Source organism: Ambystoma mexicanum, chromosome 1p, assembly GCF_040938575.1.
Source record: "Ambystoma mexicanum isolate Mex_15411 chromosome 1p, UKY_AmexF1_1, whole genome shotgun sequence".
Lineage (NCBI taxonomy): Eukaryota > Metazoa > Chordata > Amphibia > Caudata > Ambystomatidae > Ambystoma > Ambystoma mexicanum.
The window spans coordinates 268,672,820-268,687,664 of record NC_090921.1 but is presented as its reverse complement, the minus strand read 5'-3'; the positions used below and the strand labels follow the sequence as shown (position 1 = coordinate 268,687,664).

Genomic DNA, 14,845 nt, shown 5'->3' with positions numbered 1-14,845 from the left:
GAGGATGGCTGCCAGGGGCAGGGCTCAGGGAGAGGGCAGTCATTGGCTGGGGGCAGTATGACCCAGAGACCAGTGATTGGTTACTACTGAGAAAGACAGATCAGAAACGAAACTGATACTGATTTTTTCTATACCGAGGATTCCCGGCCCGACGAAGGGGAATATTCATGAGCATGTGAATCCATGCCAGACCCCATGCTGGAGAAATAGTGCTCTCCCCGGAGGGCTCAACATCTGCTTTTTTTTTGCTCTTCCGATATGTTAGCAATTCTTGGATAATGCAAAGGGCACTGATGGGCAAGATGTTGAAAGCTCACACAGATAAAGCATTCTATATATAATTAATGAAAATTCCCAAAAGATTTACAACATTCCCAAGTGGAATCGGATTCTGCAAAAATAAGAGGCTTCAGGTTCTGGGGTTTGAAACCATAAAGATTTTTGAGAAGCCCCTTCCAGATGCATTGCTATATGAAGGGGTTAGTCTTCTTTTTCCAGAGTAGGTCTCCTTTTGATTTGACAAATCGGCATCTCTTGTTCAAATTCAGGGATATTATTCTTCAAATAATTTTTAGTTTTGTCTTTAGAGGATTCCCAAGAAACTTCATATACCAGGTTTATCACTATCTGGCATCTGTTGATTTTCATGGGCACTGGAGAAAGATTTAAAAGAATTACCTTAGAAAGGAGGGGGGCAATGTTCACGTTCCCATCTTTATAGGGAATGATGTAAATGGACGCAGGCAGGAAACTCTACCTTTAACTGTAAAGAAATAATTATCTTTACCAGGTATTAAGCAATCTTGTGGGCAGAAGAGATGGTAAACATTACCTTCCACAGTTTTCCTAATAGGTAGAATAGCCTGACTGAAAAATCACCATCATACCATTCACCTAAGAAAAAAGTGACTGGGTTGGATTTTTCCCCAGACAGATGTTAAGGGAAGCAATTTTATTCTCTTGAGCGTTGCTATGACCTTCCTCATTAGATGTAAGATATGTAGGCATGGAGTCTATTATACTCATGTAGGATCCCCATTTGTGTCAACTGTATCCGATCCCACCTCTGACACCATGTGTGAGGGGTCAGCAATGAGAGGCGGACACAAAGTTGTAGTGTTCTCAACGTTAGCCAATGTTAATAAAAAAGAAAATGGGGGTTGGAAAACTGCCCAGCTCGCCTTCACCAAAAGAGCATGTCCCACCTATGAAGCAAAAACTAAAGCGAAATGACCTTATATCCAAAACACCTCCATCCCTCACAAGAGCATACACAATATGAAAGAGGCACAATAGAATTTCTTTCTTTGCTTCCACCAAATTGTGCACAACCATACATACCCAATTTCCACAAAGCTATTCTTTTGTCCAGAATTGTGTCCCAAATCATACATAAAACTTACATTTAAACTTAACTAGTTTCTTGCTTGCTGCTCGAAGGATCCCAAAGCATTTATTTACTCCTCTCACCTTTAAGATGTTTTCCTCCCACCATCAAAACACAGGCTCCAAAACATGTACGTATTTACCTTTCCGGTGTCCTCTGGTCCAGGTTGCAGAGTGACTGAACACGGCAAGTTCTGAGGGATCTAAAACGCAAATAAGTTCTCACATTTGAACTGAGAATTAGGCAGACAACCAAGTCACAAAGTTTGATTCAGGGGAAAATAAGGTGAAGAGTATGCAGAACCGAGAATGGGATGAGAAAGAGTGATCCAAAACATACAAAGGGAGAAAGAAAGCTGAAGTGGAAATGCAAAGAGAAATGTGATAGAAAAAGTGGGGAGAGAAAAAGTAGGTGAGTGAGAAGTTGGGAGAGTGGTGGATTGCTGTCTTCATACTTGCACCTTACTTCCCTCCCACTCCTCAGCCTCTCTGCTTATTGAATCTCACCGTGAAGAAGAAAGGATGAGCATTTTCGCCCAATTTCTTGATCAGCCTCTCCTGCAGTCTTGTTAAGGGCTTCTTCTCTTCAGGAAGAGGGGGAAATGCTTGAAATGTTGCAATAAAAAGGTCTTTGCGGAAAGAAAGTCCAAGCACATCCAGATCCTCCCGCCCGTAACGAAAAGCACAGGTCAAGGTCACATAAACTGTTAGGGAAAAGATTGAGACAGTTATGTTCAGGGTGCAGAATAGCCAGATTTACTAACATGCACCGAATATTTTTACGAAGGACCCAAAATCAGAGCCAAAGCCGAACAATTAGGCAACCATGACCCAATTAATTTCCAAAGGCAGACTGTGATACTTTACGATATTAAAGACTGATGACATGAAAGATTAAAAACAAAATTCTTTCTTACAACAGGGTTTCGGGTTATCATTTCAAGCAATGTGCTTGAATTGATACTGCATTTCCCAAGACTCAAGTTCTCAGCATATAACGTTTCAAAACCTTAACATTTCAGTACACTATGGGATTACATACTCTTCCACAGTGGGCATTATGGCAGAGAAATAACAGCTCACTTTGCTTAGGGATAATTAAGACTTCACAAAATAGTTCTGGAACACTAGCAGTTCAGTCTGGTCTTTAACACTCTATATGAGGTATTTTTGGGCGTATTTTTGGGCCACTGGAAATTCAGTTCACTTGGTGCTTTAGGGCTTACCCTGCATGCAACAAAAGGCAGTTCTGCTCCTTCTGTGCTTTAGCACACTATTTCCCAGAAGATACGAGTATGGCCAAGTGACAGCAATTTACTATTCCTTTTAGTTACAGTATTCTCAGCATGCAGCGTTTGGTGGATGCATAGCTTGCCAATGAAATGAGGAATTTGATGTGGACCAGGAACTTTGAAGCCCATTGTACAGCTAGATTTTTGGGAAGAAGGTCACGCAATTTTCACTCGCCACTACAAACCACTGTTGCTGCATTTTTAGGCAAGCATCGGACTATACTGGCTGGCTGCGTTCGCAGTTGCAGTAAAGCACCCAAGGGTGCAATTTTTGTCAAAACGGCCCTGGTCGTCTTTTTTCACCATTTCTTTGTGGAAAAGTCCTTCTTGAGATTTACTCTGCGCACCAAACCAGGTTAGTTTTGCCTTCGGCAGGATTCAATAGTGAAGTCCGCCTCTGGCTCCAGTATGTCTGGCAGGGGCAGGAAGTGAGGGAGGTGCCCGAAACTCGGCATGCTTAATCCTCTTGGTTACATGAATGCACCCCTGCTGTTTGACCGGCAACTAGGCTGGAATGAATGAGAGAAATCTGCATAAAAGGCAAGGCTGTTTGGTGAGTCGATCACAGGACGAAGGAATCCAAAGCAGAACTTGGAAGAGATGCCTGCTGCAACTCCTGGACCGTTGGTTTGCCCATTGATTAAAGACCTACCCAAAAACAAAGCACCAGGACCTGTGAAGCTCACCGGCGAGTTCTACATGGAATACGGCACTCTACTAGTACCCTTGTTACTGAGACTCTGGGAGGAATATGTGCGATAGGCCAAATACCATTGTCGCTACGTGAAGCCATAGTTATATAGTCTTGCTCAACCCGGGAAAAACAAACAAATGCGTTTCTTATAGGCCGTTATCATTAATGTTTCATGTTTGTTTCATGTTTATTTATTTGGTAATGCGCTCCTAGCCCGAGGGCATTTGGGCGCAGCAATACAAGATGACTCGAAGCTTAGTTACACAGCCTGACATAGGCTATTACAGAAAAAAAAAAAAGAAAAAAAAAAAAACGGTGGTTGGTTACAGTAGGTGATACAATGCATATAGAATATCCAGTTAAGCGCAATGAGAGCAGTTATAGCAGGTTTGTGCTGTTACCACTAGGGTGAAGGACGTTGCATGTCGTTGTTGTGCAGCCATTTGCGAGCGTAGGATCTGAAGCTCGTGTAAGGTAAAGGGCATCTAAGGTCTGGTGGGAGTGTGTTCCATGATTGAGCAGCTCTGACTGGGAAACTTGCACCGCCCGCTGTGGCGAGTTTGAATCTGGGGACTTCCAGAAGGAAAGTATTGGCAGATCTCGTCAGTCGGTTGGAAGGTCTCCAGTTGATTCTTTCCGCTAGGTAGTGGGGTGCTTGATTGTTGAGGCATTTGGACGTGAGGGAGATAGTTTTAAGAAGGATTCTGTCCTTTATCTTTAGCCAATGGGCTTCAATCCGATGTTTGGAAATATGTTCTCTACGTGGGATGTTCAGAGCTGCTCTCAGAGCATTATTTTGCAGTCTCTGGAGTTTGTCGGTGACCGACTTGTTGGCACCTGAGTATAAGGCGTTGCAGTAGTCAAGTCTGGACATGACAAGGGCATTGGCTAGGGTGAGGCCGCTGGCACTGGACAGGAAGGGTCTGGCGGCACGGATGAGTTTGCATGTGTAGGTAGTAGAGGAGGCAAGGGAATTCACTTGCTTTTTGAGGGTGAGAGCTGAGTCAAGGTAAAAGCCCAGCATTTTGACCTCACGCATAGCCTTAATAGTATTATTATCAATGTTAAATGAGGTGTAGTCCGGGGTAAGTTTGGATAGTTTGTGGTCTGAACCGAGGAGCAGGATTTCGGTTTTATCGTCGTTCAGACAGAGGCCATGTGTGGCCATCCATGCTTGAATGAGGATGTAGATTTTGTTCACCAGAGCCAGGTCCACTTCGTAGTTACCCGAAAGGGGTATGAGGATCTGGGTGTCATCTGCGTAATTAGTGTAGGAGACACCCAGACTGTCCAACTTGTCAAACAATGGCTTGGTGAAGATATTGTACATTGTGGGTGAGACACAGGAGCCCTGTGGGACTCCGCATGTGATTTGGATGGGGTCAGCACAGGTAGAGGCGGAGAACACTCTCATAGTCCGGTTGGCTAGAAAGGATTGGACCCAAGCTATGGCGTCTCCTGTGAAGTTGGCAGCCAGCTTGAGGTGGTTGCATAGGACCGCATGGTCCACCAAATCGAAAGCTGCTGACAAGTCCAGTAAAAGTAGCAGCGCTGTTTTCCCATTGTCCTTGAGTTCCTCAATTTTGGTTTTGAGGTCTATCAGGGCAGTTTCCGTACCATGGAGCGGGCGGAAGCCCGATTGGCGTGAGCCTAGTAGATGATAGACTTCTAGGTACTCTTGGATTTGGATATAGGCTACTCTGTCGATTATTTTTAGTAGGAAGGGCACTGTGGTGATGGGCCTATAGTTCGTCGGGATAGAGGGATCAAGGGTTTGTTTTTTGAGAAGGGGGAGGACCCAGGATTCTTTTAAGTTGGCTGGCACTGTGTTGGATTTGAAGGATGAGTTAATGAGCTTAGAGATGAAAGGGGCTAAGTCTCTGGCAGCGTCCTTTATTATTTGCGCTGGGCAGCTGTCACCCTTGCAGTTAGAGGGCTTCAGTGAGAGGATGGCCTTTTCAGTGTCGATGATGGAGATCGGTTTAAAGCTAAAAGGGGGGATAGTGGTCGGTTTGGTTACTGGAGGCAGTTGTTGGTCAGTAAGAGAGAGGGCATCTTTTTTGTTCTTTATTTTAAGTTGGAGGGTGGAAATTTTGTTAGCTAGGGCATTCTGAATATTCGTGCACCATATCTTGTCCTTAGGGGTCGTGTCAGAAGGTTGGATAGGGGATTCCATTTCACGGAGTATGGTAAATAGTTCTTTAGTATTCGATTTGGCTTTGGTAATTCTGTCATTGAATACATTTCTTTTGGTGTTGATGATTTCAGACTTGTAATGTTTTGTAATTTGGGTTAACTTGGCTTTGTTGTCGTTAGTGGGCGAATTGCGCCAGATAGTTTGGAGTTTTCGTTTCTGCTTTCTAAGGTCCTTAAGGTGGGGGGTGAACCAGGAGTTAAGGTGGGCTTCTTGCTTCGCTTTACGTAGTTTTGCAGGTGCAATAGTGTCTAGTGCGTGGGACATAGCTTTGTTAAAGGTGTCTACTAGTGTGTCTGGGTCGGTGTTGTCCTTCAGATCGTTAATAGTAGGGAGGAGGAGGGGGATAAGTTTTTCTGTCGTAATATCTTTTTTATTTCTTGTGGGGAGTGGTGGTATCATTTTGATAGTCTTAGGGCTGGGGAGGTCAAGTGTGGCAGTGAAGTTTATTAGAGAGTGGTCAGTCCATGGTTGAGGGGTAATGGAGGTGATGACTATGTTGCAGTTAAGTTCTGAGACCCAGTCAAGGGTTCTGCCTTTAGCATGTGTGGGAGAGAGAATTTTTTGGGTAAGGCCTTGGTCGTTTAGGATAGCTGTTATAGAAATGGCATTTTTATTGCCTGGTTCGTTGAAGCCAATGTTGAAGTCGCCCATCAGCAGCATTTGCGAATGCGCCTTTTGGGTATTGTTCGCTATGAGGGTAGTAAGGTCATCTTCAAAGGTTCCCAGGGGACCTGGGGGCCTGTAGATCAGGTGAATGGTTAGCGTGCGGTTGTTGGAGAGTTGCAATTTTGCTGATAGTATTTCGCAGGAGGCGCAAGGGTGTGAGGTGGTGAGTCGGATAGGCAAGGTGGTTTTCGCGATGATTGCTAGGCCACCACCTTTGGCGTAGGGTCTGTCTACTCTGTAGATCTGGTAGTTGTCAGGTATGGCTAACATCAGTGAGGGTCCTGCTGCCTCATGGAGCCATGTTTCTGTTACAGCAAGGAAGTCAATGTTACTGTTGTTCAGAATGTCAGCAATTTCAATTACATGTGCTACCATGGATCTGGCATTAATAAGGGATCCAGTAAGAGTTAAGGTGTTGTTAGGTATAGGATGACTTACGAAGCTTTTTGTGTGTTTGTTTTGACTCTGACGTGTCTTTTGGTGGGGGTGAGTAGGAGTTAGGATTGGAATTAGAGGTGTTGTAACTAGGGTTTGCTTATCCATGTGGGTCTGTGAAGATGGGAGTCGAGCAGTATTGTCCGTACTGTTTCTTTTGGGTTCGTAGATACAAGGTAGCCTTGCCCTGAGTCTTAGGTTTCTATCAGTAGGGGGGCGAGAGCTGAGGGTAGCAAATGTCATGATTGTAGCTAGGATGGTCAAGGTCAAGTTTCTGCACATGGTGGATTGGAATGGTCTGCAGATGCACTTTGCTTTCCTTGTTTGGTTGAGGTGTCTGGCTAGGATGGTATAAAAGTATAGTGCAGGTAGCTGGTTGAGGCTGGGGCTGCGTCTTTGTGATAGAGGGTGTAATGTTCACGAGGCACCGTGTGGGCTAGAGTGCATAGTCTGTTGATGAAGATAGGGCACAGCACAAACAAGGTGACCCGCTAGCGACCATAAGGCACAGCACAGTTCAAGTGGTCCGTTAGCGACCATAAGGCACAACACAGTTCAAGTGGTCCGTTAGCGACCATAAGGCACAACACAGTTCAGGTGGTCCGTTAGCGACCATAAGGCACAACACAGTTCAGGTGGTCCGTTAGCGACCATAAGGCACAACACAGTTCAAGTGGTCCGTTAGCGACCATAAGGCACAACACAGTTCAAGTGGTCCGTTAGCGACCATAAGGCACAACACAGATCAGGTGGTCCGTTAGAGACCATAAGGCACAACACAGTTCAAGTGGTCCGTTAGAGACCATAAGGCACAACACAGTTCAGGTGGTCCGTTAGCGACCATAAGGCACAACACAGTTCAAGTGGTCGGTTAGCGACCATAAGGCACAACACAGTTCAAGTGGTCGGTTAGCGACCATAAGGCACAACACAGTTCAAGTAATCCGTTAGCGACCAAAGGGCTCAAGTGCATAGGATCATGGGTACCTAGATCAAGTTAACAAGAGGGTAGGTACAGTTCAGAAACATCTAGATGCGAAGAGGCACAGATGGGCGACCAACAGCAGTGCAACGCAATTTGCTGGGCACAGTGTAAAGTGTTCTAGGGTGTAGCCAGGTGGCACATTTATAGGCAGGGGCCGCCGAGATATATGCGCACGTGTGAGGTGGCAACAAGTTAGGTTAGACAAGAGCGTAAGTAATGAAAGTAGACACCAAAATGTACGCTAAAGGCCTAGCCAACAGATTGCTCCCTCTAATGCCCGCTTTGATCCATCACTAGCAGGCAGGTTTCATCCCTGGCAGAGCAACGTCCCTTAACCCAAAGCGTTTAATATAATGGCACATATCTCCCCAGAGGCAAATGCAGTGACAGAAGCCATAGACACCCAAAAAGCATTTCACATGGTTTCATTGCCTTTTTTGTTTCATATCCTGGAGAAATGCGGGGGGGGGGGGACACCTTCATAAATTATATGAAACTATTATACACAAAACCTATGGCAGCCGTTCGCACAAAAGTCACTCAATCTGCTCCATTTGAACTTGGCAGAGGCACTCGACGGGGCTGCCCCCCATTCACTCCTACGGTTTGCTCTGCCTATAGAACCCAGGGCGGATCCCGATCCCCTCCCGTCACCGTAATAGAGCCATGAGAATATCAGGCACCCCGGAACTCATATCACTGTACACTGATGACGTATTACTATAGGTTAGAGACGCACAACACAAAATGGACGCAATAAAACATGACCACTTGTAAGCATGCGTAACCTGTAAAGTTTAAAGTATCCTTGAACAACGCGCCCGGTTACCCTCGGGTTTGGTGCGCGCTATAAATAATAAACAAACAAACAAACATAGCCAAGATCGGTGCATATTCCGGATTCACTGTGAACAGAGCAGGTCAGAAATATTCCCCCCGACAGACAATACTCCCCATCCCCCCAAATACAGTCCCAATTAAAGTGGTCTGCGGACAAGTTGATAGTGTCTAGAGCCAAAGATGCTCTAATTGCGGACAATTATACATCCCTGCAAAAATATGTAGATGCTAAAATATCTGCCTGGTCCCGTATACCCATGTCCCTGGTGGCTAGAATGGCCCGAATAAAAAATGATATCGGTACCTAAAATGCCATGTCCCAGTTTCTGGGACATGCCGGAGAGATATGAAAAAAATGGTTGAATATGGCGCTATCATATACACTGGGGGGATTCAACGGACCCAAGATGAAGTGACTGGTTAGCGGCCCAATCTCAATATGCCACCCACTGTTACTGCGCAGATGCAGCCCCGCCGCATGTCAAACTAGAAAGGAGGTATCCATGAACATGCAACTAAATCTGATTCAATATAAAATACTGCACATGCTACACTATACGCCTCTTAAACTTAAATAAATATACCCAGAGTGCAAGGGGCAATGCCAGAGATGTGGAACACCAAATGCAGGCACTTTACATAGGTTTTGGTACAATATTAGGAGTCAATATACAACACACTACCTAGTATCACTGGCAGGCAGACACAAATCTCCAATGTCTGCTAACTTTGGATTATGGCATGATGTACCAGAAAAAAGGCGGAGAACCCTACTAAATATTGGATGTATGGTAGCAAAACGATGTATATTGAAGAAATGTAAGTATCCTAGACAACCCACCTTTAACAAATGGCTCAAAGAATTAACATTGATCAATGAATGTGAAGAACTATATATATTGAAATTGCCTTACGAGTCCAGACCAAAAGATATCTGGTGTGAACTTAGGGCTTACTTGTCTAAAGATTAACTTTGTAAAAAGTATTGTCGCTTTAAATTGGTAAATGGGAAGGTGAAACTCTGGTTGCGCCACAACTCTGCAGTCTTACTTGCCAACTGACTGTTATACTTATCATACTGAACTTATATAAACGTTTTTTTTTTTTTTTTTTAAATCCCCTGGGAGACCACAATGGCTGCTATGGCGTCACTAGGGAATTCATCGAAGCTTTGGTTGTATCCCAGGGGTTGATAGAGGAGTAGGAAGCTGTGGGTACAGGAGGGGAGAGCAGGAATTTTAACAAGAGATAGTCGCAGTCTGTGTTGCAGGCCTTGTCGTCCGTGTGCGGTTTTGAAAGGCAAGCTTTGTGACGGATGGTAATGCTGCCCGTCGGACAATAAGTTTGTAATCCGGAGGGAAGGCTTCATGCGCAATCGGCCAGAAGCCTTGAGAGAACCAGATTTCGGTGACAAAGGATTTTGGGGAGTTCTGATGGAGATTCGGCCTATACATTGTGGTGATTTCTTTTGTGACGGTTCTGGCATTGATGGGGAAAGAAGAAGGGGGGGAAAGGAGAAGAAGAGGGGGGGAAGAAGAAGAGGGGGGGGAAGAAGAAGAGGGGGGAAAGAAGAAGAGGGGGGAAAGAAGAAGAGGGGGGAAAGAAGAGGGGGGGAGAAGAAGGGGGGAGAAGAAGAGGGGGGGAGAAGAAGAGGGGGGGAGAAGAAGAGGGGGGGAGAAGAAGAGGGGGGGAGAAGAAGAGGGGGGGAGAAGAAGAGGGGGGGAGAAGAAGAGGGGGGGAGAAGAAGAGGGGAGGAGAAGAAGAGGGGGGGAAAGAGATGGTTTCTGGAGGTAGGTGAATGGACAGAGGCCCTACCAATTATTGATGGAATTGTAGTGAGAACTGGGAGGGAGGAAAAGTTCTGGATGTCGGATGGTAATGTGGCTTCGAGGGATGGGAGTGTATGCAGGGGAGGGCATGAATTAGTGTGCCGATTGCTGGGGCTAAATGGGTTTGTAGAGGTGTAGTATTGGGGAGAAGGGGTTGGACGGTATCTGAGGTGTGGTGGGATTTCCAGTCGGCTGAGGGGAGTGTGGTGACAGTCTCCTAGAGGTGCGTGGGGTGGAGTGCTTAGCTCGAGGCCTAGTGGCTATTTAAAAATTTAAGGAGCAATTTCACTAGGTTTGTAAGTGTGGGGAGGACGCAAGAGTGTAGGTGTGGGAGTTCTTGTCATGTCTGAGGTGGGGAGTGGAGTATTGCTCAATAGGAATGTTGGGGCGGCGAGGTGTCATTCTTAAGGTATTTTGAGGGAGCTGGGGGTGTGTGGGTAAGTGTTGGAGGGTCGGCTGAGCAGGGCTAGAGGCCAGGATTGCATGAAGGTGCTTAGAGATGCAAAGCAGGGACCTGATTGGGGTGGTTGCGTTGCCGGAGGGAAGGTGATGCTAGTAGGGGTGAAACAGGAGGAGTGGACCAAATTGGCGTAGGCCTGTTTGGTGGTAGTGAGCTAGATTAAAAACCTAAGTGGGGGATGACATCGAAGAGGTGGTGAGTGCTGAGTTGACTCAGCAGGAAGGGGGTTGTTGCTTTTATTGAGTGTTGGGTTCTGTGGGTGGCGAGGACTAGTAGGGATGGTGCCTTTATGGTGCGCTAATTGAAACCTCGGATTTGAGCGGTTAGCCATACTGGGAGGATGCGAGTGTGGAGGTGGTAACTAAGTGGGAGGGGGTGGGTTGAGTTTTCAGGATCTTGGCAGGGTGGGATTGCTGGGGGCGGGGAGGCAGTTGAGATCAAGGCAGCTTTACCTGGTTGTGGACAGGTTACTCCAAGCAGAGAAGTGAGAGTTTGGCAAAGGTGGCCGACTGGTAAACTCTGCAAGGCAAAATATCAGTGGGTCAAAAGTATCACAGTGGCAGGAATCAAAGCAGCAAACCTACACTGGGAACACTACGGGACGCAAAAGGCAAGTGGAAAATATATATGGTCCCCATGATTAGTGAGTGAATGATTAAGTGAAAGGAGCATATGAATGAGTGAGAAGAACAAGTTACTTACCAACTGTAACCTTCTTTTGACTGGATGTTCCTCCCATGTATTCCTCATTTTATGATAATTTGTTATCTCCAGCTTTGCTGCTTCGGAAAAGAAAATTCTCAGCAGAGGGCGCTGTGCTCGAGGTTGCGGCGTCGACTGTCCCTCGACTGACTCCGTACTCTGTCGACGTCACTGATGGTATAAATAGCTCGAGCCGCACCCGTTGCTTCAGTTCTGTTTTTTCGATGAACTATAGGAGGAACACCCAGGCGTGCCTCATGACTGATGCAGTCTTTGTGAGAGGAAAGTGTAAGAAAACGTAAACTGTACTGCGGGGTAGGATGGGAGGGTCGATTAGGAATACGTGGGAGGAACATCCAGTCGAAAGAACGTTACAGTTGGTAAGTAACTGGTTCTTCGAATGGATTGCGTCCTCCCACGTATTCCTCATTTTATGATAGACTCCCATAGCAGTGGCAGTTTTGGAGGTGGAAGTACTAAATACTGTTTTCATGGACGGAGTGAAGTACCGGCTTGGCAAATAACCCCTCATTGGAGGAAGCAGTATCTAAACAGTAATGCTTGATGAAAGTATGCATTGATTTCCAAGTTGCAGCTGAACAAATGTCTGCTGCAGGAACTCCCCTCTTTAGAGCCACAGAAGTAGCCAATCCCCTTATAGAATGGGCTTGAAGCCCATCTGGTGGGTCTTTTGCTGCCAATTTGTAGCATTCAATTATGGCCAGAATGATTCAGTGGGATATGGTCTGTTTTGTCACTGATAAACCCAGTTTATGACCGGTATAACCCCAAAAAAGTTGGTCATCTTGGCGTAATCTTGACATCCTTGAAATGTAGAAACTAAGAGCCCTCTTGGGGTCTAGTCTATGTAGTCTCTCCTCTTCTTTGCCCAAATGAGGAGAAGGATAGAATGTTGGTAAAACTATTTTTTGTGACAAATGGAAGTCGGAAACTACTTTTGGTAAAAAGGAAGGTTTAACTTTAAGAACTACCTTGTCCTTATAAAAAGTAGTATATGGAGGTCTGCATGAGAGAGCCTGTAGTTCACTAACCCTGCGGGCTGATAAGGCTACAAGAAGAACAGTCTTTAATGTTAGAAGCCTCAATGGACAGGAGTGCATAGGCTCAAAGGGTATGCAAGTCAGAAATGTAAGTACTAGATTTAAATCCCAAGTTGGGACATGAAGGTACTGGAGGGTATACGTTAGTAAGCCCTTTTAGGAATTGAATGATTAATGGTATTTTGAAGTATGAAACCTCTTCCGAAGTGCGCTTAAAAATAGATAGCGCAGCAAGATATCCCTTAATTGTTCCCATCTGGAGCCACAGATTAGCTAGATGTAATAGAAAAGAAAGCACTATTGGGCTGCCACATTGAAAAGGGTCCACATCCTTATCCTTGCACCAGTTACTGAACTGGTTCCAACGACATCGGTACAAAGACTTTTTGCTTTCGGCCAGAAGGCCAGCAACAATCTCCATTACGTTATCTCGAAGATCACAATCCTTGTATCTCAACCTCTCAGAAACTATGCGTGAAGGTGGAGTGTCTTGACCTCTGGATGGAGAACTCGACCTTCCTCTTGCGAGAGAAGATCCTCTCTTTGCGGAAGACTTATTGGAGGGCAGATGGACATGTCTAGAAGGTCCGGGTACCACGTCCTCCTGGCCCAATCTGGGGCAATCAGGATCATGGTTTTCCTGAACTTTTTCTCAACCTCCTGATTACTTGAGGAATCACAGGGACTGGGAGAAACAAGTTCAAGATGGTGACCCTTTCTCAGATCCTTCAGGCTCTACAACTCCAAGACTGGTTGGTATCATTGGACCTTCAGGATGCTTACTTTCATGTGCCAATTCATCCCAAGCACAGAAAGTACCAGAGGTTCGCGATTGGCAACTCTCAATCATTTTCGAGTTCTGCCATTCGGGTTGACCTCCGCCCGAGGGTTTTCACCAAACTGATGGCGGTGGTGGCAGCGAGTCTCAGGAGAGGAGGGATTCAAGTCTACCCCTACCTGGACGATTGGTTGATCAGAGCACGTTCTCCCGAACAAGCTCAGGAACATCTTTCGGTCACCTGCCACTTCCTTCACAAATTGGGCTTCTCCCTCAATTTCAAGAAGTCCTACATGATACCATCCCAAAAGCTCCAGTTTATCGTAGCAGTCTTGGATACATCCTCGGGAAAAGCCTCGCCTCCCGATGTGAGAGCCCTCCACATTCTGCAGATGGTAACAAAGTTCCAGAATGCCTAGCATCTACCGGCCTTCGATTTTCTGAAGTTGCTCGGCCTCATGTCGTCCTGCATTTTCCTAGTGCCAGAGGCCAGATTGAGAAGGAGATCCTTTCAATGGGCACTCAGAACTCAGTGGTCCCAATTCTCAGGGAGTATGTCGGATCTTCTGCAAGTCCCGAGAGCTGTTGCTCAGGATCTTCGAAGGTGGGCTTGCCACGACAATATCTTCAAAGGAGAATCTTTTTGGCAACCATGGCTGGAGATAACAGTTGTAATGGACGCCTCACTCACGGGGTGGGGAGCACACACCAACGATCTGACAATCAGCGGTCGTTGGTCTCCATCGGAGTCCAAACTACACATCAACCTACTGGATCTGCTACGAGATCGAGATCTCTTGGAATGCCTATGACGATCCGATTCCTTAGAATCAGTCGATTTGTTATGTTTTTTGGACACAGCCTTAGGTTTAGAAGCTTCCCTTCCCACCGACAGTTTACCTCTCCTCTCATGAAGGGCCTTCTCCGTCATAGACTGACAGGAGCCACAGTCGTCGGTTCGATGACTTGAACCGAGGCACCAGAGACAAAACCGGTGAGGATCGGTAATCGACATTTTCGATCCACAGTCGATGCACTTCTTAAACCCAGTCTTAGGTGTCGAGTTGTAGAAGAAGACGACATTTTCCACAGAAAATCTCGAAGTGTGCCATGCTCGATAGCGAAGCGATTGGAAAAAGGGAACTGAAGCAACGGGCGCGGCTAGAGTTATTTATACCATCAGTGACGTCAACAGAGTACGGAGTGCGTCGAGGGACAGTCGATGCCGCAACCTCGAGCACAGCGCCCTCTGCTGAGAATTTTTTTTTCCAAAGCAGCAAAGCTGGAGATAACGAATTATCATAAAATGAGGAATACGTGGGAGGACACAATCCATTCAAAAATTAGTGCGACATGGTGAAATGGATAGACGTCGGATTTGCAGAGTTAATGTATAAATATGTGGACCAATCTGAATCACAAAAATCATTAATCAAGCAGCTCAAGGCAATGAAACTACACCAGATGGTTTCTTCACCAAAAAGAAAAACTGAGCTCAACTGCGTCTCTAATACAAAAAC

At 45.9% G+C, this 14,845-nt stretch overlaps 1 protein-coding gene across 2 annotated transcripts in view; it reads right to left on the bottom strand.

Annotated features, from left to right (window-relative positions):
- The window catches only part of ARRB2 (arrestin beta 2), an 893,685-nt gene that overhangs the window by 673,191 nt on the left and 205,649 nt on the right, over positions 1 to 14,845 (bottom strand). For both annotated transcript variants that reach the window (XM_069646588.1, XM_069646589.1), the window contains 2 exons: positions 1,894 to 2,090; positions 1,530 to 1,589 (listed from right to left, as the gene is read on the bottom strand). In XM_069646588.1, the coding sequence (XP_069502689.1) occupies positions 1,530 to 1,589; positions 1,894 to 2,090 (257 nt within the window). The remainder of the gene's footprint in view (positions 1 to 1,529; positions 1,590 to 1,893; positions 2,091 to 14,845) is intronic.